This window comes from Meleagris gallopavo, chromosome 14, assembly GCF_905368555.1.
Source record: "Meleagris gallopavo chromosome 14, MGAL_WU_HG_1.1, whole genome shotgun sequence".
Lineage (NCBI taxonomy): Eukaryota > Metazoa > Chordata > Aves > Galliformes > Phasianidae > Meleagris > Meleagris gallopavo.
In genome coordinates, this window is record NC_139417.1 from 4574582 (window position 1) to 4599965 (window position 25384).

The 25384-nt window shown below is 35.9% G+C and overlaps 2 protein-coding genes across 11 annotated transcripts in view; one reads left to right on the forward strand and one right to left on the reverse strand.

The window, feature by feature from the left end:
- SYN2 (synapsin II) overlaps positions 1-25384 on the forward strand; it is a 148848-nt gene that overhangs the window by 90818 nt on the left and 32646 nt on the right. The window contains exons 6-9 of one of the 2 annotated variants that reach the window (XM_085235734.1): positions 13096-13158; positions 15534-15676; positions 20234-20308; positions 24474-24576. In XM_085235734.1, coding sequence (XP_085091860.1) covers positions 13096-13158; positions 15534-15676; positions 20234-20308; positions 24474-24576 — 384 coding nt within the window. The remainder of the gene's footprint in view (positions 1-13095; positions 13159-15533; positions 15677-20233; positions 20309-24473; positions 24577-25384) is intronic. The other variant, XM_085235735.1, reaches the window with a different exon arrangement.
- TIMP4 (TIMP metallopeptidase inhibitor 4) overlaps positions 1-25384 on the reverse strand; it is a 108975-nt gene that overhangs the window by 21936 nt on the left and 61655 nt on the right. For 5 of the 9 annotated variants that reach the window (XM_085235740.1, XM_085235739.1, XM_085235741.1 and 2 more), the window contains one exon: positions 1836-1931. The exons of 2 other annotated variants lie outside the window; for them this stretch is intronic. In XM_085235740.1, coding sequence (XP_085091866.1) covers positions 1836-1931 — 96 coding nt within the window. Of the gene's footprint in view, positions 1-1835; positions 2560-25384 lie in introns of those variants that run through there. 2 more of the 9 variants (XM_010718433.4, XM_003210039.5) reach the window with 2 other exon arrangements.

Consider the following 25384-nt stretch of genomic DNA (forward strand, 5'->3'; position numbering starts at 1 on the left):
GCACTGATTCCCACTGGGGTGGTGCTGTGTGGGAAAACTCAGTCTTGTGCTGCCCAGCTCCCCAGGACAGCCCCAGCCCTGGCACAGGGGCTGGAGAAGCTGCCTTTGCCAAAGTGGTTAGTGGAGGTTTCCCTTATGCAGGGCAAACTGCTCTACAGGTCTTCTCCAGATCCTTTGAAGCCATTTTGATCTGCTTACAAGATGTACTGTGTCCAAAACAAATCAAGGAATGCATCCGTAAACGCTTAGATCAGCTTTCAAGTGTTACATATATGCAAATTCATATATGTGCATATCCAAAAATATATTTACAAATATTTGTTTGATATATGTACATCTGTCAACCGTTTTTTAATATATAGAAATGCTATTTTAAAATATGGATGATAAACAAAGAGATCCATGATATAAGCATTCCTTAGGTGAAAGGTACAATTTACTTTAAAAAGAACATTTATGTAAGTGAGAGCTTGAGCCCCAAGTCCAAATATAAAGTAGTATTATTTTACAATCTTTTATTTAAACATAATTAAAAGTATATATCTACCATTTCTTATATATATAATATATGTAAGGAACCTTGTCTTAATTAAGATGGTTGGAATGAATTCTCTAAAGTATACAACTTGTAACAAGTATTTTGAGTCTCCTCTATACTGTGAAATTATTTATTTAGAAAATTCTCAAATTGCTGAAAAACTTACTTTATTATGTCTAGGAATGCAGCAGATTAATATCATTAACTGTATACATATATAGTTAAGCTTCTGGAAGTGCAACTTTATTTTCTTTCGTACCTGAACCCCAAGTTTGTAATGCCTGGTGTAGGTAACTCAATGAAAAAGATTGCTTAACACAACCAGATTAAAAAACAATTTAACTGATGGCCACAAATAGAGCTTGGAGTTTGTCATGGCTACAAAGATTTTCTGTCAGAGTATAAAAGCAATTAATCAGTATGCAGAAGGTATTGCCTGCCCCATAGAGATGCTAATTTTGTGACACTTTGGAAACTCATGTTCTACATTTACTGTTCACACTAGATGGAAGCTAACCAGCCTCAGCTTGAGCTAATGAAATCAAAAGACTGCAAAATGACACATTTTCCTATCCCCTTGCAGTATAATTTTGAGATCTTTAGTTTCTTTCTAGAAGTATTTTGACAGCCACAGCTTTGATTGAATATTACGAAATCCTAAAGACTGGAAAATCCTATTTGTGTAGAAAGCCTGTAGTCACATAAAATAAATATCAGTTTCCTGCTCAAGTATTTTTGGAAAATAACAGCAACAGAGTAAGATATTGTAGTGCAGCAGAACAAAGATATTTCCACATGTTGCCATTAGGGACTTTTTTTCGTTTTGCTTTCCCAGAGTGCTGTAACAACTGTTGATAAGCACAGTTATAGTGGGTATTTAGATGGAATAGTCTATTATAGATACTGTGAACAGTAAACATTTAGAAGCCCGCTTATTCTTTGCTGCTTACTCGAAGTTAGGAGCTAACACACGTGTTGTTTTTATGAGGGAAAAGAAAAGCCCAGTAAAAGTAATACTGTAATTTTAACAATCCGTAACCACAAAATGTTCTGGAAAAGAAAAAATAAAAAAATAAAAAAAAAATCAAGAAAAACAGATCAGCTACTGCCACATTTTTCTTCCCATAGCCGTATGTTTAAAAGGGTTGTCTGCAGTCATTTGTTCTAAAATCCTCTAAGAGTCGCAGCCACATGGTTAAAAGTATTTCTCTAGAGCTGTACAGAAAAGAATGCAGTTAGATTAGCTCCACTCCATTTCCTACCAGCAGTTCAAAGCACGTCGTTGTTAATGACTCACCTAAAGCAGAATCGCAGATGAGCTGCTGCGGATGAGCAGGGGCACAGCTGCACGCCTCCACCAGCTCCTGAATTCTGTGGGTCAGCAGCAGAAGCACTGAAAACAACAAGGTACTAAGTACAGGATTCATGCTGCCTTAAGCACAGCTAATCGGTCTGCCAAGAGAAAATGCTTTCTTACTGTTGGTTTTATATCTAAACTTCCTACAGACTATCTGATTTCTTCTGCGTCTTCAATTTCAGCAGACTTGGGTGGTTTAGAAAAGCCCTCTAATGCTCACTCTGAGTATACGCTTATGTTAACTGACTTCTAATTTCCCTGACATAGGAACCTCTTATTTATGGCCCAGAAACTAACTCGTAACTCCGCCTTCCTTTAAGGAAAAAGCACATCATTGGTGAAAGTTATTGTACCAGAAGTGTGATTACCTTAGTAAGCACTGCAACGTTGCTGTTATGAGTCAGTATAGCTATTAATAATCAAAAGCCTTTACAAAAACAGCTTTTACAAGTATCTGCAGTTGATTTCATGATCTGTAGCAGAACAAAGATTTTTATCTTTTTCTAAATCTTCGTCCAGCCTGAATTTACAAAATAAATCTGCTACCTTCTCTATTCTGGTCAAGTAAACAGCTGTCCTTTATTAAATTCTGTTTTCATTTGCAGTCCTTGGTCTTCCCCTGCACTTCTGTGCATTTTCTTGAGATGACATTCCAGTTTGCAGGCTGGACAGAAATTCATTTACGAAAAAGAAACATTTCAATACTCTATTTGTAAGACTCGTACAATTAGCAGTTAGAAGGAATAATGAATTAAAAATATAAGCTTCAATAAAAGGCATTTTTTATTATTTTATCAAAGATTTAATGTAGATTTAATGTATATTGGAGGCACAGCTTTTTCTCTGCATCCATTTTCAATATTAGTTCTGATCAACACAGATCTGTATCTGCATTTTCTGGTTACTGTTATGCACGGAACACACACAGAAATTCCAAAGTTTGGAACTCTCTTTTCAGCTTCAGCTCTTTTGTTGATATCAGAGTCTGGATATGTGTTCTAAATGTTCTAAAGTTGTAATACAGTGGTAATATAAGACATAGATTGACATGGAGGACAGAACTTAAAGGATTGTATTTTTTGTCACAATTCAAGTTTGAGAACTGAGAATTCAGTAATGTAATTTGAACCATTTTACTCAAGACTCATGAAAAGCTATTTTGTCAAGAGTTAGGTGTACACAAAGTAGTATCTCTACAGAAATGTGTGCATGTTCCACAGCAGAAGGTTGATTTTATTGTTAAACTGTAAGAGGTCATTTTAGCAACTAACAAGTTTGGTTTGATTTTCAGTCCTCCCAGGTAGACACTCAAATAAAAAATAAAAAAATAGATACACGAATATTCAGAATTATTATGTTTAGATTCAAAACTGGGCTGGGAATGTTCTACATGATATCTTGATTTAATTAAAACAGTCATACTTTGAATTTTATTTTTTCAGTCTGAAGTTTTGCTTCAAATCATAGGGATAGATCCAAGTCCAGGTCTAACACCAGCAAATTACTTAGACTTGTTAATATCTTCTTTCTTAAACTTAATTTTTCAGGAAGTATTTTCACTTGAATAAAAAAGTTGTGAGGCTGAAACCTTATCCAGGAAGTTCAAGCTAATTTAAAACAAAACAAACAAGCACGTATTTTAATGGCATCTGTGATTTATGGTCTGTAGTTGTAGGGCTGTTGACATTCAGATCTCACTTGGGGTGGTAGGACTGGAAAGTGTTGAAGGAATTAATTAAGACCCATTGACTGGTTTCCCAATAACATGACATGCCTGCTGCTATAAACCATCTAAATAGGCCAATTTGATTACTGTTTCAGTAAAATTCAAGTAATAGGTAAGTATGCTGGGCTAAGCCTTCTCTTCACATTGATAATGCAGTTCTTCCTATTTGGTGGTTAACCAAGGAAGGAATGAAATCTAGTGCAATCAAAATAATTGTACAGTCAAACTAAAATCACTATCCTTGTAAAATAACTGCCTATAGACATAGCTGGGAATTTAATAATTACATTTGACTGTGCAGAAATGTAAACATGCTAAAACCAAATTTTGTGTGGTAATTGTACAAATGCCATAAAAAACACATTTCTTGTGATCTTATATTGTATTGCCTGCAGCTGTTTTTGGAACAATTCAATTAGACTTTTAAGTGTATTTCAAAGCTTTTTGTACATATGCAGAATACTTGCAGTATGGTTACATTGAGAGAAGCAAACAGCTAGGAAAGAGCTGCTTATTCAACATATATATCCACTGATGGTCTCTCTAGAACTAGTCAACATTGTAAGAGAGATACTTGGAACATGCTATCAGCAACCAGACCTTCCAGTGGTAATATGAACTTCTATGAAACTTATGACTGTAAAGTTTCTGAACTGTGGCATGGGACAAGAGATTACCAGCAGCACAGCACCGAAGGCAGACAGGTACACCACACTAATGAAGCTAATCTTTCAAATGTTTGTGAAAATGTTGATACAATGTTGTAATTAAAATGTAGAAGGGAAACAACTTCGGAGCCTTCAGAGAACTGTTTTTTGACAAATTTTCATTCTCAAAGGAGTTTTGTCAACTATTTTTTAATTCCACAACCAAGGCAAGATAGCTGAAGAGTATCCTTCGTAGTAATAGCCCATTTATGCAAGGAGCTAAAGATTATCTGTAGCACCTGCTGATATCAGTACAATTGAGAAGCTGTTATCTCTGAACAGTATCAGTAAGCATCAGATCTTATCTTGACAATGCGCTGTGCTTTTTTATATTGCATGTTCTTTTCATCGTATTAATTAAATTAATTTTAGATCTAACTATATCGGTTAGATTTTGACCTTGCAAAGCACAAAGATTACTTCCAGAAGACACAGAAATATTCCTTGACAAATCTGTAAGCAAAGTAATCTTTTATCATAAGCAAAGTATAAGTAAGTAAAGATAGCCAACATAAACCAAAGAATCATTTGGTCTTCTTCCTATTTGTATAACCAGTCTAACAGTACAGGCGTTCTTTGTCTGCACTATGTTGATTTTCCTTTAGTTTGATATGTAAACCATGATATCACGGCAAATTGTGTCACAACAGTAATGAAGCATGAAGCAGGACTAGGCAGTGCCCACTCTTTGCTTAACATCTGATATAACTAACCCTTGCTAATAAGAGGCAGAAACCTTTGTTTCTCAAGGGGCGTTGTTGCTATGTCAGTTCACTATGGACATAGTAGGAAGAACACTACACAGTTTGTCTTTTTTTTTTTCTAGCTAAGTAAACTTAATACTGAATAATTCATTTCTATTTGCTAGTAAAATGCAGTTAAATAATGAAGATTGTGGATCATTCACTGTATTTGTTGATGTGTATGATACAGAAAGAAAACAGGAAACTTGACTACAGTCAAAGTTATGATCAGCTTCGTCTCTTCTCAATGGAAACACTGATTTTGCCTACGTCTTACAATTCTCAGTGGGGCTTTTTGGACAGTGGGTTATCTTGTTCCTTATTAATTTTTACTATCCATAATTAGTTTCTATCATCAAGGTTCTGGAAAAGCTTAAAGGTCACTAATTGCCAACTTTGTTTCTTTTTTTTACCTAATGTCCCCTAGCAACCTGTATTAAGAACACCAGACTACCATCCACTGAACTTCTTCCATGCAGGGTTCTATGGAGAGAACTGCTGCTTCCCATGGAGAGAACTGCTGCTTCCCCTGAGCTCCAGAACAAATTCACTGCTTTCATAATGGTCTCATTTCTTCCCTGGGAATGCATCTCTTAACTATCTGCCCTCTATACTTAATTTTTCATATGATGCAGCATTGTAAGGTCAGTTTCTCAGGAGATTGATCAGGAGCGTTTCTGTGGGCAGACTTAATTTTGATGTTTGAGTTATGTCAGGTTGCTCTGAACTGTGTTGCTTAGGGGCTGTGCAAGCAGCTTTTTCACTCTTAAATTATAAAGGAGTGTCCAACAGAGAGCTTGCTGCCTGTTCCAGCTGTAGAGCAGTTTGAATCTACACGATGCATGTGATTGGACTGCCTGCTCTGCACATCAGTTCCCGTCTGTGTACAGAAAACAGTTTTTTACCTATATCTATCCTATTCTCTCTACTGTGGGAAATGAATTTTACTTTAGAATGATTGTAGGTAGGATTCTCCACAGTCATAGTTTATCTGCTGCCTTTTTGATGCTTTGCTGGAGTTCTTTTCTTCCTAGTTTTCATTTGGCATTGCATTTATTTTCCTTGTATAATCACAATACATATCCCATACAAAAACTGTATAATTATATTTAAAAAATGCAAATTAGAATAGTATCTCACAAAATAGATGAGTTTTCATGGATTTTAAACCCTAGTATCTACACATGTACTACAGCCCACTTAAAAAGGCACGGTCCTTATAGCTGTCACTTCCTAAATACTATAGAAAAAACATACATTCATTCTACATTCACAACAATTTGGATCATTTTATTATGAAGTTGTGGAATGGTATTGTTTTAGAGGCAGCAGCTGCAAAATAGTTGTTAGAATGATTGGAACGGAACGAAATACTGACATCCCAGAATCAAAATATAATAAATCTCTGCCAAGATTTTGTCTTCTCTAGGATTTCTATTAGAAACCTGTGGGAACTGCTTTTTGATTCATTGCTGTTAGACTTACCTTTTCTTGTTCTTAAACAATTCTGTTTTCATGCAGTACTGGCATTAAAAGTGTAAGAGTTTTCTACTGCCACATCATTGGTGTATTGACTTAGATAACTTTTTTTTTTTAAATTGAACAGCATACATGCAGACAAAGTTAGTTTAGACTGATTGCCTGGTTCAGACTTACTTGGCACTGTCCTGTTCTATAAGGCAGTGTTGAAGTGTGCCTTGATTTCAGTGAGTACAAAGAGCACTGGCTTCATAAGATCCAGTCTTATGAGGTGATGTTAATGGCAATGGAAGGAACTGTGTATAAGGAGTACTCAGAAGACCCAGTTTTGCATCAGCTCCCAGTGGGTGGGAAGTTGGGTAGCCTAGCATTTCACAGGAACGTATTTGTGTTGCACTCATCTAGTTTACAAGCTATCTTAGCCCTCTGTTTTGAATAAATAAATCACAATTAATCTGCATTTGGCTCTTTCTGATGACTTTGCACTCTAATCAAATCCCAACTCTTTTCATTCACTCATTCACTTGAGCTTTTAGTATTCTTTAATGTACACGTTTCTGAGAAGTTCAGACAAGGGAGAATCCCATCGGCTTTGCATTGCTACTTGTGTAAAGGGAATATAGCATATATAGGGAATATATAAAGGGAATATCACTCTCTACAGATTTTACGCCTATTTTTTTTCTAGAAAGGTACAAGACAGTAGAAAATCTGTCTTAACATCTCTGAATTGTTCTCTGTTGACAGAGTAGCTGCTGAAGTGTGGTGTTTCTGTAGTTCTTAGTGGTGAGAGGAATATGTTGAGCTACCCCTGCTGGTGACAGGGAACTTCTGCATGTTCAACCCTAACTTGGGTTTGTTTTCTTTAAACCAAATAGACTACAGAAAGTACTGCTTGTTTATTGATTTAGCAGCCTTCCTGCCTGTTTCTGAGAAAGAAAAAAAAAAAAATGAATGAAAGGACACCTTCTTTATTTCATTTTTAATTTCCTTTCTCCAAAGCAAGCAGAACAAAATTAGATTTAGTCTGATGCATGTTCCATAAATAAATCACATGGAAGTAGAGTGGCTAAATGAACTTTGCTTAGGGATTATTGGAAAGACAAATATTTAAACAAGGTAAGTCATGTTTATGAAGTATATTTTTTTTGTGTTGTTTTTTTCCTTTTTTTTTTTCTTCTGTTGTGGCTTTTCTAGTCTACGCAACCATAAGGAAATTAAATACAGAGTGAGTGCTGCCTCCAAAAAACTCTTTTCTGCACTGTTTCCAGCAGAGGGCTTTTGCCTGGTTTATTTTTATATGCAGCATTGGGTATATTTTGTATTAGGTCTTAACATAATTAAAAGTAAATTCACAAAATTCCAATCATATCTCTTGGAAATAAAATATTTGCAGTACATAACCAGGCATTGTTTAAAAGCGAAGAACTTACAAACCATTCAGCATTTTAGTTTGAAGCTTAACTTTTATAAATTTGTATTAAATCAATAGACTTACTCTGCAGCAAACCACTCTCATAAAGCTTCAGAATATTTCTGAAGTAGGGAAGGATAGTTATTATTCCCATTACACGTGGTGTATGTATACAGTTCCATAATTTCCAAGCCAGTTTTTTATTAGACAGTCCCAATTTTATTATGCTTAAACTGTGTCACCTTTAGCAACCAGCTTAAATTCCACTGAGGGGACTTAAAAAAAAAAAAAAAAGATTTTTGACTGAGAGCTTTAGGGTTTTATTAGGAAAATAACAAAGCAAAAATAAGTTGTTAGAGAGGGATGTCAAATCTCTGATCACTGCACACATCCTAAAAACTGAAGGTAGACTCATCAGGCTAATAATAGTGCTGTGGCTGCCTCTAGTTACAGTGTAAGCTTTGTTTCCTTTTAAAACACCAGTTGAGTTTATTTTGCCAGGTTCACTGGAAGGACGTGACTCTTGTTGATAAGTTCAAGATTTTTTTTTCTCCTGCTGCTGCCCTGGAACTGCAAGCACAGGGCAAAAATTCAGTTTGAAAGAAATCACAATGATGAATTCAAGAGGAAGAGAATGACTGAGGAGTTCTTAGTAAGGAGCACAATGACTTTTTTTTCCTTAATCAAAATGCAGTGAATATACATGTAGCATCAGAGTGTAAAAATATTGCGGTTCTTCACGAACACAACATTAATCAGATCAGTGCTCGTGAGCTTTATAATTCTGTTAATTAACTGCTTGGAGCTGACAGATATAGCACTTATTTTAAGACATTCCTTTTTGCATTGTTCTTTAAACTTCCCAATCCTAAATCTTTTACAAAAACAATATATGTAGCATATCAGAAATACCTTGGCGTTTCAGAAGAGCATTATGGTATTTCATAGATTTTCAGAGTTTAAAATAGGTTCTGACCAGTAACTAATGAATCTTTTAACCTAATCTGTTTTTGAAGCCAGTTTGCTAGTCATCCTAGAAACACAGAAGAGGAGTGTTTGATGTAATAACTTACATCAATGGAAGAGTGAAAATCCACAGCGTCAGCCATCTCAAAGTGCTCTGTGATCTCAAGCTAGTTAATCTAACAGATGTCATGATGTGATCCTGAGACACTTGATGACACGAGAAACATGCTCTGTGATCAATTTGTTGTGAATGCATGCTTGCCTTAATTAGTGTTTCTTTAGCAATTTGAGAATATTGGGTTCAATTTCTCCTCGAATTTGGTAATTCTGTCAGTGTAAGTTCTGCTAGAGATCTATCTATTATAAATCTAGATAGTTGATCACAATTGTAATTATTTTGAAATCTGTAATTTGACAGATATATTTTGATATCCCCTATCTGTATTAGGGAAAATTAATGTAGTCAGTGTATCTATGTAATTAACTGGGGAGGAACTTTTTGTAAGGGCATGTAGTGATAGGATGAGGGGAAATGGTTTTAAACTGAAGAGGGTAGATTTTGACTAGATATCAGAAAGCAGTTCTTTATGGTGAGGGTGGTGAGACACAAACAGGTTGCGAGGCAGACTGAGACACAAATGAGGAAGCATTTCCTCACTTCCCTGGAAGCATTCAAGGCCAGGCTGGATGGGGCTGTGAGCAACCTGGTCTGAGGGAGGTGTTCCTGTCTATAGCAGGGGAGTTGGAACTATGTGGTCTAAAAGATCCCTTCCAACCCAAACCATTCTATGATTCTGTGATAATATCTTTGGTTTTTCTGAACTAATACTAATAATTCCAATAAAAAATGTAGAATCTATGACCATGAGAGATGTTGAAGGAACTTTGGAAAATTTTATTGCATGTTTGTCATGTGTTTTTCTTTCTCATTAATTCACAATAATATATTATTATGTATGATATCATTATTTAATTTATAATAGAACTCCCATTTATCCTAAAAAATAAATAGATTTCCTGTATTTACAATGCATATTCAAGGGTTTGTGCAGTATAGTCCACCTCTCATATATAAGAACGTGTCAAATTCATCAATGTAATTTCTGTTGTCAGTCTTCAGATTTTCTACTCTGATTTGTTACCTCTGTTTTTAATTGTCATAGTAGAAATTATACTATTCTGAATTTAAGAAAACCTTTGAAAAATACGCTATACTTTCGTTAAACAGCCCTCCCCCCCAAAAAAATCTGAAATTACATGCAATGACTTGTATTAGTATCAACTCAACTTAAAACTGATCCTTGCACACCTGCCAGACCTTCTCACAAGATAACTCACTACCAAGTAACTATAATGGGAATTTAAAGGAAATCCATGGAGCTGGTCCACTTTCAGTTCAGTAGCACAGCTGTATCATACATAATGTTTATCCAAATATATGAAAAGTCTTGAGGCTGCCTGTTCAGACAAAGTAACAGGAAAGAACAGACTGGAAAGAGGTGAGGAAAGGACTCAGATCAAATTATTGCTTGATAGTACAATATCACACAATCCTGGAATCTAGTTAGTTAGCAAGGTGATTGCATGATGGCACAGTCTCCTTATACAATGGGAGAACTGTGATAATTAAGGCAATGCCAGGACTAAAGAAAACACTGCTGGAAAAGCAAATTAACTGCAGCTTCATCAGCCTTGGGTTCATGGACCTGTCACAGTGATAGAAGAAGAAAAGCACTGGAAAAACTTAATTTCACTGCCCTTTATGCTACCTGGTTTTTGTCTGTATGATATCCGAAATGCAATACTCAGCGCCTTTTTCTGCTGCAAAAGCCTCTTCACTTTGTCTAAACTGGGATGTGGTATACCACAGAAATCCTGATACTGGACTCCAGAGCAAAATGGATTGTCATGATTGTCATTCCTTAAATGATGTTAGCACATTTTCACATTTTTCTCTGGGAGAAAGCAGAGTTGGCTTTGGGTTGTTGGTTTTTGTTTTGTTTTGTTTTTTTGGTTTTGTCTTGAATTAGTGTTTGTTCATATGGTCCTCAGAGGATTCCACAGCTATGGAATCACAGGAAAATGCATGGTCTTCTTAATTACAGGAGTTCCATTTGTACTGCTATACTTAGATGTCTGCCAGCATTTCCATTACAAACCCTGTGTCAGTGGTTTATAGTTCACTCCTAAGAATGTGCTGCTGCCCTTCTGAATTCAGGCAATGATTTTTTCCCTCCCTCCTCAAAATTTAAAAAAGAAATATAAAGTAGCTGTTTTTAAAATATGGGAGCAATAAATAACTAGATGCTGATTGATTACGTGGACCTTTGCATTCCTACAGTTTACAAAGAAATTTAATTTGAAATTGCAGTATGTCCGCAATAAAGCTTTTACAAGTGCTTTTGGCTTTCTAAAGCCAATTGAAAATCTCAGTATTTATGTAATTGTCTGTAACTGACAGCTCTGGAAAAAGCAAAAGCAAGAATGGAAAACATCTACATGTAGTTTGCATTCAAAGACCAACTTCCAAAATGCTTCTTGCATCTCTGTACACAGTAGTAAAACAATGTGATGGTATCACAAAGTGTACTTGGATGTACAGCTTGGTTACATCCTGCATTCCACACTTCCGCATAGCTGAGAACACTGAACTGACACTGTGTAAATACTGTCACGTATTTACTGCTGATTAAATAAGAGTACTATTTTACCTATTCTGATTTTACTCTGAGGTAAATTCTTCTTTGCTACTTTTGTCCTGTTTCATACTACACCCAAGAGATAAATACAAGTTTTTTAGTATGATAAGTCTAGGAAGAACAAAGCATGTGAGCACAAGTATTTTATTGGGTGAATTACTAGGGGAGTTCTGGTCTGTTACTTTATTATACATAAAGTTTTGTCTGTTCATGCTCACAAATTGAAATCTCACCTGCAACTGTGTCATATAGTGATAAAAATAATTTTTCCAAAAAGAATTGTTAGGAAATGATCTTCTCTTATGTCAGAGTACTTCCCCAGTGAATTTATAAATTATTTCTCAGGAAAGGATGTTCAGCATTACAAGAGAAATCCCAAGCCTCTCTTGTAGAGCCTTCAGTTCGTGACTGCTTTCTGTAATCAGGACCAATACTGTTTTGGAGGGAGTGGAGAGGCATATAAGAAAGCAAACAAGTCCATTATGCATTTTCCTTCTGAAACAGCCATATACATTATTTAGGAAATATGAGGGAGGGGGAAGGAATAGGTAAGACCAATTCCAGTGGCATGTCTTGTTGTGCAGCAGTGAACTGACTGGGAACTGGAAAGTCGGGCAGTGCCAGCCATCTGCTGTGCCTTCTAGAAAAGCTTCCATGCTAAATGTAAGAAATCACAAGTGTGATGCAGTGATGGGTGTCAAGAGTTCCAGCTATCCATGATAGGCACACCAGAAATGTCAGTGAAATACTAAGCATATCTTCTTTAGCTTTACTTCAGCCTTGGCTGGATGGTCTTTTTTCTTTTCCTTCTGTATAAACCAGAGCAGAATAAAAATTCCCACTAGAATCAGAGTGCTAAAATCTGGGGAAGAAGTTCTTTAAAGACTTGCACTGTAAGTAAAACATGTCATGTATCCAACACGGAGGAACAGCTTTGCTGCGAGCAACCCTCAATCTTAAAACTGCCAAGAAACAGAAGAAGAGTTGACAGTGAAGTCTGAACTGTTCAGTGCTTGTCCAGATTGAGAGCTCTCTAAAGAGTGGCAAGTATTGTTATGATTTTTCACGGGAAAGATTTTCCTCTGAATCCTGAACTAACTTTAAAAATACGTTATTAGCATATCACTGCTTCACAGGGCTTCTTCCTCAAACTGCCTCTCAAACTTTTTCCAGTAGAGTCATGTTGTTGAAATGGAACCGAAAATAAGCAACACCACTTGTGACTTTGTGACCAGCTGAGATGATGTAAACAGAGCAATATTTAATACATCCCAATTCAGTACAAACTAACAGTTGCAGTTGATTGGAATATCAGAACAGTCTGTGGATATCTATTCAAATAACCACATGCCAAAAGCAGATTTTCCCTCATTACAGCCGTTAAAATCATTTTCATCAATGATGCAGCTTAATCATTTAACTCACAGCTGACTTCTCTAACGTTTCCTTTCTGTTCTCCCTCTCAGCTAACAATGCCGACTTTTCCTGTTGTTGTGAAGATTGGACATGCTCATTCAGGCATGGGAAAGGTGCAGACGCTACTTACTGCATGTTAGGAGACTGGGTGTTCGTCTAAAATAATATGCATGTTCTTTTGTTTCCTGGATTTTTTAACTTTTCGCTGTCCAAATGCTGTCTTTGATCCTCACCCTTGCAAATCTCTGCTTGTCTATTATTCAAGAAAGCACCTCTCTTTAGAAAAAAAAACCTACATATATTAATATTTTAATATTGACACCTTCTCAGGTAGTTTATGTGTTGTCCTATTCAGGACACTTTTTAAAACATGAGATGCTTTCCTGAAGCAGAATCTTGTTAGTTAATTTAGTTGACTGTGGTGAAACTATTTAAGAGTCAATGTCTGTTTGCACAAATAACTTTTTGGACCTGGGATTCTAGGGCGGTTTTGCCTTGGTTCTCTACTAGTTGCAGCCTGATCCAGATTCTTTCCTCGTTTCCTGTCTTAATATGTTCTCTGTAATTGTTTCATACTGCTATATAACTGCTGCTTTCTTTCTCCAAAGTAATTGCATTTCAGTGGTGAGTACTGCTGTTTTGATACCGCTTCTCTCACAATGATGGTCCAACTGATGTGATGTAAATTGCACTTTCATTGATGTCAGTGAGCATTTGTAGTCATTACAGATTACGTTTCTCTCATTGAAAACACTTAAATACTGTGTTTTATATTTTAAAATAAATCATCAGAGAATAGTTTCATCTTTCATCTTGAATCTCCAAAAGCTCTATGAACACATTTGCCACAAGAAATAGAAATAGAAAGCTGATTTATTTGTATTCATTCAACAATTGTGCAATTTCAACTGTATGCTATGATTTTTTGCCTACAACTGTTTTGCTTTATTTTTTACTTAGTAAGTCAGAAGAAATCTGGCAGACAAATTAACTGGGCACAGAAATAACTTAATTACTAATTACTTAAACTGCAGTTTCTGTGGATTGCATACGTGAAGTATTATAATGTTTATACCATACTTTCAATATTCACTTCTCATTTATAGAAAATAGATCTGTTGGACAAAAATATCCAGCATATCAAATGTCTACAAATAAAAATTATTATTATTATTATTATTATTTTGCTATAGATTATTTTAAGTCCTTAAAGACTGAGTGCCAGTCTTTTGTAGTGAAATGCTTACTATCAGAGCCCAAGTAAAGAATCCCAGTTCTCCCAAAAGGCATTGCTAGGAGTAGTGTTTCCACTTGTAATTAGATTCACACACTCAATATTCAATTTTCAGAAACAGAGTTGAGACCAGGAATTGTATCTGTTTTGCTGGTTCTCAAATGACAAATAATTCTGCATCATTCTGAATCCAAGAGTTGAGAGCAAATACGTAGGCCTTTTGGCCTCAGTATGTGGCCTGACTCCTCACTTCACTGGACACCATTCAGTACGCAATTCCCATCTCATAGCTGTGGGCACTCCAGGCTACAGGTCCTCTTTTAAGTACCATTTGAAAGTGGAAGCAAAAGAGATGCTGGGCTTGCAAGAATTTGCAAACTCTTCTAATATTAGATAGTATGATACGTAGCAATCCCTGCACCCTTTCCTTACCTTCCTGAAATGCACTTTGGGTAAAGAATTACTGGCATTCCAGTTTCCCTCTCCTATGTTCTCCCAGCCCTAAGACTTTTCTTCTGATTCATGTTGTCTCCCTACTTCAGCTAGCTTCCTTTTAACTCAACTGTAGAGAAAAGATCTCCCTGTCAAAAAGTAATACTTCTGTCTCCCATCTGAAGTATGTTTCTCACTCTCCCTCTAAATCAATATTCCTCACGTTTATCGCAGTGCTTTATGTCTACGAAATTCTACTCCTAGAATGCCTGACTCCCTACAAAGAAGTAGGACAAATGGGAAAAGTGATTCCATCATCTTGAGCCAACCTTCTGTGTTCTATGTGAATGGGCTCTCATCAGAATGTCATGAGCCTTCATCTCCTCCCTCCTGGGAGATACATGACACAGAAGTGATAGTACGTGCTGGGCACCACAAACATGCAGTTACACGAGCAGTTTAGAAGATTATGAACAATCCTATAAAATTAGTGTAACCACAACTTCAAACATTCTGCTAAAAACTACTGATCTGAAAATTATCAAACAAAACTATTAAAAAAATTTGAAAATAAAAATCCACTATCTGAAGGTTGCTTCCTATGGATGAGCAGGTAATACTTTGCATAGAAAATTAGATACCTTAATGTGGGACTGTTACAGAATCTAGAAATCAGATAAAATATAAAATGCCCTTTATAAACTCATGCTATCAAAAACCATATTTCTCATGTATGCCACTTGAAACTGAAGTCTACATTTTATTTCTAATTGCTGTTTTTTCTTTTGCATTTGCCGTTTACTTGTGGCATGATGACTACAGATCAAGGTAGACAACCACTACGATTTTCAGGACATAGCCAGCGTGGTAGCACTTACTCAGACCTACGCCACTACTGAACCGTTCATAGACTCCAAATATGACATCAGGATCCAAAAGATAGGCAGTAACTACAAAGCATACATGTGAGCCAAAAACTTATCTTTTCATCATTTGTTTGAAAATTGATAAGCACCAATAAGTTTAAGACTGTTGGATGAGTCTCTGAGTAGAAATGTGGTGACTCCATGCCTTCATTGTCATACTCTTCAGAAAGACAGTGTTTTAGTCTTTATGGATTTATCAACGTTTTTTTCTTTAAGTTGATTGTCATTGAGAGGAGGAGAGTAACATAACAGGTGAGCCTGCCTGAGTAGCGTTCCTGACAACTTCTAATTATTTTTCCATTTCATCTATATTTAGATGGCATTCATTCACACCAATTTGAATGATAAAGCTTTAATGGGAGGGAGTACTTTCCTTTTAACGTGAAATAATAAGAAAAATTCTTACCTTACGATGGCCTTCATATAAAAATGGGTAAAAATCTTTTCTAATTTTATAGAGAGATGTTTAGAGATCATAACTATAGGAGAGGCTAAAACGTTGTTTCAGTTTTAGAGCAGCAAAACAGATTATGAGGTATTAATTGATCTATGGTAACTGTCTTTATGCATATTTTTACTCTATTTCAACTATCAGTTATCAATGTAATTTGACATTCAATCATTTTGTCCATGTTTTTCAGATAAGTTAATTCATCTCATGCATTTGTTCCCTCATGCTTACAATTCTGAGGCAGGAAAAAAATACTTGGACAAAAACACACATGCATAAGAGCACACGTGTATACATAATCATACATCACTAGGGACTGTTGCAATGTTGGAGGGATAAGAGATTTCTTATGTGTTGACATTTTAATTAAAAAACAAATAAGATACATGCAAGTTCTTTATCAGTAAAAATAACTGAACTTCAAGCAACCCATAAATATAAACAAAAGTTGTAGTTAGGCTAAAGAAAATACAAAGAAAATTTTTTATATTAAAGACAGAATTATCATTAGGTCTCAAGTAATTTAGAAACAAGCAACAAGCTCTATTAGAAATGTAGAATCTCCTGTCCAGGATGGGGACGAAAGGGCAAAATACATCCCCTTAGGTTGATTTTGGAGAGCCATGTACTGTGACTCCTCCCCTATGACATTGCTGTCACAAGATCAAAACTCCGAGCAACTGCTTGCTTCTCCAGACATAAAAGTTGGAGGGGCATTTGTAAAAGAACATCTAAGATTAAGCCTCTCAAGAATAACTTAATGGTGCATCTGTCTCTTGATGTACATCTGAGTGGAAGAAAAGGCTACACAGAACAGGGGGGACAGTGTCACTGTGGGTCAGATCCATCCAGCAGTACAGACACTCAATTCTGCTTTGTTTTGAGCCAAAAACTTTCTAAATCTTGCAAAAACAATGTTGGAAATTTGAGTTGTACACAGTGACCAAAGCAGAACACTCAAATATACTGCAAAGATGGGGTGGTTTCTGGAATCCTTGTTCCAAAATCCCTTTTTTAATAGTGATGCAGTCCAGAATCTCTAGAACTCAATGTCCCTACAGAATTTCAAATGTGTTGGTCCTACCTCAATACACATCCTTTCCCTTTTGCTTAAAAATTAAAACCAAATGCTTCTGAATGAGTCCAAACCATATCCTGATCTGGTACCACCTCTTTCCCAGACCACTTCTACCTTTCTGTGTCTTAGTCCTTACCTCTTATGCCCTAATCTTCATTGTTCCTTGCTTTGGGTTCTCCACTGCCCCTTTCACTCTAATAGTGCCAATTAACTATCATGCTCTCCCTCCACTTCCACTCACCATTCAGACTTCTTTCTTTACCTCAGACTTCTTTCTTTGTCTCAGACCTTTTCATGTAGCCTCTTCAAGGCTAGGACAGTGCTTTTCTCTCTCATGGGTGCTTTGATGCACAAATTTCTTGTACTCCACTACGTATCTCTCACTTCTGTTGTTTATAATACACAGAGTTGATTTGTCTTACAGTTCCCAAGTGTCCCAGTCTTAGCAGTAAAGCCCAGCCATTGATGGTTGGAACACACCCCTGGGTAGCAGTAATCAGAATGCAGGGTCAGTAATTTGACAGTTCATTCTTTGTGGTAGAACCTGAACCACTGCATTTAATAGGATAGAGTCCTATTTTTTTTTTTCTTTAAATTAAAATTCTATTTAGTCTCTAATAATTATTGTATTAGTCAGCCATGGCAAATTTATAATTTTTTAACAAGAATGTTTCTTCTTCACAAAAGAAGCAGTTGGTCTAAGGATCAGAGAAGAAAAAAAGAAGAAAAAGCAATTAAAATGGCAGCCTGTTTCTGCTAACTTTATTTATTTTTACGCTTCTGTTCCCTCAGAAACTATGAGTTCATCCAGATGCTAAAAGCCTGGCCATCGTTTTTTCTCTCTACTTTCTTTCATATGGTTAGATCACAAGAAATGAAATATTGATTCATTTTTACAAAGCATTGTGAAAGGAGATTTACCAAATGTCTATAAAATTCTTCATATGCATACATATGCATTATGTCAGTAGTATATTGTTTTACAGCTGGTTCTCATTTTGTTCTCTCACACAGGAACAGAGTACTTAGAGAGCAACCACAAAAAATACAAGCCAAGCAATTGTTTTTCTAGTTTAAAGAGTTATGAAGAGTTTCATTTTTACAGTTCTGTGGGAAATTGTGGTATAAGTGGATCCATGACTCAGAAAACACTGGTGCTTATCATCTGTCAGCAAAGATTATAGCCAAAATGCAACATTGGATCTCTCTAAATACACAGCTCCTCAAAACATTTTGTGATGCATGCTTAACAGCACCTGGTACCATTACAGAATTCATCTGACTTCAAGGAAATAGAGTTTAAAGGATCAAATAGAACGAAAAAAAAACACAAACACAAAAATGCTATCTTTAAATCTCTTCTCCAAATGTAATAAACTGAATGCACAACAATGTACTTTGACCATAACTTCAATTAAAAAAAAAAAGTAGAGCAACAATGCTGTAGTAACAAGCTGCTAAATAGACTACCTACACAAGAATTGTTGGTAGATCTTTCTACTTATTTTGTGACAATACTCGTCCAGACAATTTGGAATGCATGGTTCAGATAGTACTAAACAAACCAAAGAGCTGCTGGAAAAGAGAAAGGTCAAGTTATGATACATAGCAATCATAATTCCTCTTTTTTCCAACTTTAAAACAGTTTTTCTTCATGTTTACAAACACCAAATCAAGCAAAAGCATGTAAAACCTAAGTGCAAAGCATTCAATTATTTTGGAGTTGGTTTATTATTTAGAATTCAGTGAAAAAGGAGGAAATGATGTGGATGGGGCTGTGAGCAACCTGGTTTGGAAGGAGGTATCCCTGCCTGGAGCGGAGGGCTGGAACTACATGATCTTAAAGGTCCCTTCCAACCCAAACCATTCTATGATTTTATGATCTTCTCTACTTAACAGTGCTAAGATTACCTCAGTGCAGCTGAGCATCTTCAACTGAATTCTTGCTAGGATTTTTTTTCTAAATTTCGCTTCCTAAAAGACACCTTAAATTGTACATGCTAAGGAATGACTTTTGAGAAGTCTTAAACAGAGTTCAGTCATGATTTCTAAGAAGTAAAATCTGTAGAATGTATGTGGAGTAATAGTGAACTTAAACACTTCAGCTGTTCTGTAGGTACACGCACACATATAAATATCACTTTTTAAAGCCTTATTACTGAGAAAGGTTACCTTAAATACAGCACTGAGTGTGGACCTTCCCTTTTCGTTATTCTCTCATAACAAAAAAATAAGGCATATTAAAACTGTATGCTTTAAAATTCAGTTAATTTTATGAGGCTTCCACAGAAAGGTTGACATTCCCCCACAATTGCTACTGACCCTTGTAATTAGATCAATAAAAATTGACAGAAAACTATTGCTGCTGCCTCGTCAACTTTTTACAAATATTTCTGTTACACTTCTAAGTAGAAACACTTCATGATTTGTGTCCTAAGCCTATTCCCAAAACATCGTTTAGGTTTCAGAAAAGAGCAATCTTCTCATACCTATTAACCAACCTGGTGTCTGAGGAGGAAAAAAATATATATTTTTTATTTCTTACTGATAAAATAAAAGATAGTATGCTTGAAAGAAGATGTTTAGATTATATTCACAAACTAGCAAGGTGTGAAAATTGGAGGAGAAACCAAAATCAAGCTCTAGAACAGATTGGAGGTGTTCAAAACTGACGTCTTGACTTTCAAGTGTTGGGACCTAAATCTGCATTGGTATGGATCGGAAATGAGAAGTTGAAGCTTCAGTTCCTTGACGTTTGTGTTATTGGCATGTTACAGGTTATTCAATCAATTTACAACTGATAAAATCTTACTGTTAACACTTGCACTTAATCATAGTTTTAAAATTTTTCTTAAGTGAACTAATGGGGAACAAAAATTTCATTGTCATGCATCATAACATTGTGAACTCTGTTAAAATTCATCATGTTTTAGATATTATATTGTAAGCTGCCAAATACAAAAACATGTAAATGCTGCCTTAGTATCCTTGTGAAAAACAGAATAATTTAGGAGGTAGGAAAAATATAAAACCACTGGCTCTCTTTGTAATGTTTTTCCCCTTTCAGGAGGACTTCCATATCTGGAAACTGGAAGACAAACACAGGCTCTGCAATGTTGGAACAAATTGCTATGTCAGATAAGTAAGTCAAGTCTCATGTAAAAGGTAATTAAAAAAAAAACAAAAGAATTTTAAGTCTTTTTTTTTTAAATCACATTGGTGTGCAGTTTACAGTAGATGAAGCTCCTCTGTTCATTTTGGAAAAAAAAAACAAACTTGGAACTAGATGAAAAAAACATGAGATAAGTGTTTCCCTATGTGTTGTCTCAGCTAAGTATCCAAGCTAACTATCAGGCTTACATGTTTACAGGCACTCTTGAGCTCCTAAATATATATCTGCACCTAGAAAACTACTGGAATTCCCTTCATAGTATGCCTTTTTCAGATTCAACCTACCAGTCATTTCCTCTGGTTCATTTGACCTCTTTTACTTTACTCCACGTCACAGTGTTTAAACTTCTCCTATATCACATGATGTAACAAAGTGATTTGGTCTTAATTTTACCTATTTAAATTATATTTCTCTTTTCTACTAAATTGCTTATTTGTCATTATTGAATCTTCTGGTCAACTGCACTGTGAGTCTTTCTGCCCAGATGCTGGGATATAACAAACCTTTTTTCTCCTCGTGTCATCATTCCTGCTTTGTACTTTGTTTTATTGTGCTTTTCTCTCTCATCCTTGTTCCGGATACTTCTTAGCAATTTGGTAAATCAGTCTGCAGTACATTTTGAAGCCTCACTCTGCTACTGCTCAATGCTGCTCATTTTCTCCTATCGCAAAATATAGGCTCTTTTACGTGCAGAGCAAAGCTGTGGTGCTTTTTATGGCTATGAATTTTATTTTGTTCACCTTCTGCAAAGGTTTCTCTTTCACATTACAGCTTTATTTTCCCTAAATGTACTCCAATCTGTCAATACATCTACAAATGTTGAAAGCTCTGTACAGTAGAAGTGTAATCTAAATGGTGCTTCAAAGTTCAACAACAGTCTTTTTCTGTTGTTTGGTTGGCTGGTTTTGTATTGGTTTTTTTTTTTTTTTCTTTTTTTTTCTTTTTTTTTTTTTTCTTTTTCTTAAATCTGGACCTACAATTACTTGTAGCTGAGAGAAACTGAACTGAACCATTGCCTGCCCTAAGAAAGGTGAAAACAAATAAGACGGGAATTACAACTCCCTGCTGTCCAACCCCAGTCTAGACTGTGTCCTCACTGATGTCCCCTCTGGGGATGGAGTGGAGCCACATTATTTTCTCATTCTCATTCCCTCCCACCTTCCTTTAGACTGTGAGGTTATGCCTTCACTAAGAGGGAAAGAGTGTGCTTTACTCTGCGTAATTACAGTCCATGAACTACTTCTCTGTAAAAAAACAAGCACTTTAATTTGGCCATAAGGAAAACTAAATAGTATCAAGCATGGGCAATGAGTACAAAATGCACAGCCACCTCACTGTAAATGCTCTGTGCTGCTTTGGTTCTGCTTCCACATTTGAATGTAACATAATTAAACCGTATCAATATATTCACTTTAAAAAACACTAGCAACAAACCAGAACTTTTATGCCGATGAAGACAAAAGCATAGAAAAAAGGGATGTGTTCTCGTAACAGCAAGGCTGTGCCATAATTTTAGTCTGATTACATACGAAGCAAAAAAAGGAAGTAAAAGCAAATTGAAGTTTTCTGAAGAGCTGAAGGACTTTAAAGGCACACCAGAAGCAGTCAAATCTGATGCATGTGCACTTCAAGGCATTTATAATACATCTCATGATTTAGAAAGAAGTGTTTTGAAAGCACTGCCTGAGTCAACATTGCTGACTGAACACAAATGTTAGTCTAGAAATTTAGTAAAGAGGAATGTGGAGCAGTAAGGGATGATGTGAGGCAGAGAACAAGCAAATTTCAATGTTATATATTCTTACCAAGCCTTTCATTTCAGAGAGGCACTGCTCCCCAGGTGGGCCAGCAGAACACAGACTTACTGAAGTTGTGCACACCTCACAGTTCATGTCAGACAGTACTTTGTTAGCTGCCAGTTCAGAGGATGCTGCGTGCTACACTGATTCTGAGAAGATAAGGACCATGGCCTCTGGTCAAACCTGCTGTGCAAGCCTTGGGTTTAAAACACTCCAGGGTAGTCTACTCAAGACCTCTCTTTCCAAATGCAGTTTCTCCAGCTGTGTTTGTTGGAAGAAGATTGACTACTAAATATGTTCTTATTTAAATCTGATTAATTGTTCAGTTTCTTAAAGAAAACATCTTCTTTTTTTTCACAGAAACTTTAATTATTTGCTCTTAAAGGCAAGTTTTACTGTCCTCGTGGCTTGCTAAGATATTTTAGATGGTGGTGGTATTTTAGAGCAGAAACAAACGTTGTTTATAAACAAATGTGTGCAAGCAGTCCAGCCAATCAGTGCATCTACAGATGCTGAAATTGTCAGGACTCCAAAAAAACAACTCACTTTGGACAAAACATTTTTCTCACAGGAAAAAAAATATTTGCTAAAATATTACCATCAGGATTTTTTTCAAACAGTTGTACTGATTTCATTTTATTCTGCTTAAAAGATTTTTTTTTTTCCCATGAGAACAGAAAATATGGAGAGTGTGATCTAATAAGTTTACTTGGAAAGGGGACCATTACTAAAGATACTTTTATATGAATAAGACTCACAGCCCAGCAATGAGTTTCTTTTCATCCTACAATGAAGTCAAATGCTGTGTTTATAAGATTTTTTTTTTTTTTTTGCAATGGAAAATAATGTGGCATATTTATCATCATGGCTTAAAGGCTGGATCAGAAGAGGGTCTATAAAAGGAAATAGCCCTTATTCATACTAGCCAATGAAAGAAAAAAGTCTATGATAAATGACTGCTTTAAAACTTTTTTTTTTTTTTTTTTTTTTTTTTTTTTTTTTTTTTTAATGAGGAAAACATGTTCTTCAATTGGTGGAATGGTGATATCTGCCTGTATAAACTTTCAAGATCATATCATCACTTGGTGATGCCCAGACACAGCTATGTTATTAGTTAATTAAAGTTCTCAATGCTACTTCGTGTCCTTGCCATTTAGCAAACATACACAACTTACATCACCTCTGAACGTTCTAAACAGAGTGTTATGGCTCCCTATATGTGCTACTGACTGTTCTGTACTTGATCAGGAATTGCCTCACTCCTTTTCTAGTAAGTCCCCCTTCATTCCCTTGTTAGTCAGATAACTTCTCTATTCATAGGATGGATTAAGCTCCTCAGGCAAGAAAAATAAATCACATTACTGCGTGTAGAATGGGTTAACTGTCCATTCATCAGACCAAATTTCTTACCACGAGGATAAAAATGCAGTGCAGGAGTTCAGTACTGTATGAAGAACTATATTTGTTGTTAGAGTTGTAACCATTCTTCAAAATTTTCTAAATTTCTGTTGAATTTTCCTGTAATTGTCTGTAACCCTACATGAAGATGTTCTGTTTGTCTGCATGCTGCATAACCTTGCGTAGTGTCCTGTGGCTGTTTATCTTCTGTTGTCTTAAGGCCTGCTGTTTCTTGATTTCTCTTTTGCCCTGTTCAGTATATAGAAAAGTTGCTAATTTGGAATACAGTTTGGTCAGTAATTTAAGACAGAGACTCTCATCCTAGTTTCCCTGATACAAGGATTAAACCCATCCATAATTAAGTATGCTACCAAGACTGACAGGCAGGAGGATGGTCACACTTGCATCTGTCACAGATGTGCCAGTCTGAATTTCACAAGGCAACAGAAGCCCCATTCCCTGCCTTATAAAATTCTTTGGCATTGCTGTAACTACAGAAACTGGTCAGATACCACCTCTGTGGAGTTCCCACACAGTGTACAGTCACAGCTAGCAAGCTGTACTAGCATAATGGCAATGGAAATGCAGGATGGGACGCCCTGAAATAATTTTTGTGTTCCAGCATATCTTATCACAAGGTTACTCACAGTTTAGAGCGACACGTATTTGGGCTAATATGAGCTGGGACAGCAGCCAGTGTAATGTTAGGTCAAGATAGAGAATCACAGTTTTTATGGATTCTACTTGGAAGAGGAGAGTAATCAGTCCAGGATCTCTAAGCTACTATTCTAGGAAATACAAATTCAGTAAAGCTGACAAAACAGTGAAACGTCTGTTTTTCAAGCAAACTTTACATAAAATGCAGTATTAGATTAAGGCTATAGAAAACCAAGAGCCTAATAAGATACTTACAGAAAAAAAATTGTTTTATAAAACAGGTACAAGCTTTGGGTTGACACCTGTTCTGAAATATTTGGTGGTTTGGACATCTGTGCTGTTAAAGCTGTACATGGAAAGGATGGAAAAGATTATATTTTTGAGGTAAGCAATCCCACCCTTTTCAATAAATGCTTTATATATTACAGATATGGAAATGAAGAACATTTGTGACAGTTAAGCATTGGTTTATTTGTGTTTCTGGAAATACTGTATTTTTGAGCAATGTTTAGATCATACTACAAAGCCACAAGTCCAAGTTAGTGGCAACACTTGCTGGAAAATGCAACCATATCATATGGTAATGTTTTGTAGTGCTTGAGGAAATGTACACAGACTGCAGAACAAAACCAAATGTAGATGTCATATTTTCCCAGCCCTTGTGACTTCTTTCCTGATCAGGCTTAACAGTTTTTCCTGGAAGGTTTATAGATAGCATTTTCCCAGGGGAACCCCAACAAAATTATATCTTTACGTGGAAAGGCAAATTAAGAATGAAGTGGAAACAATTTTTTTTTTTCTATCCTAACTGTTACTTTTAAGATCTGATTCCTCATGAAACTCCAATGCTAGAAGATACTGTTTTGGATCATTTTGATAAGTTTTTTCATGTACCTTAGTTATGGATAAATATAACTTTGTTTAGCCATGAACCAATCACTTGCCAAATACACAATTCAGAGTATTCAGTATTTGCTAAAGGAAAAACTAACGGTATTTTTTCCAAGCCATGACAGTAATCTGGGATCCAGAAAGAGGCAATGGATGGACCTCCTTCTTTAGTTATCCATACCCATTTAAAACAAAAAAGCTTTGCATAACAAAAATCTTTGTTTTGCCACAGAGTTAAATTTTTCTAATTTCATAAATTTACTTACAACTATTGCAAGTGCTAAGAATTCCCAAGTCAATT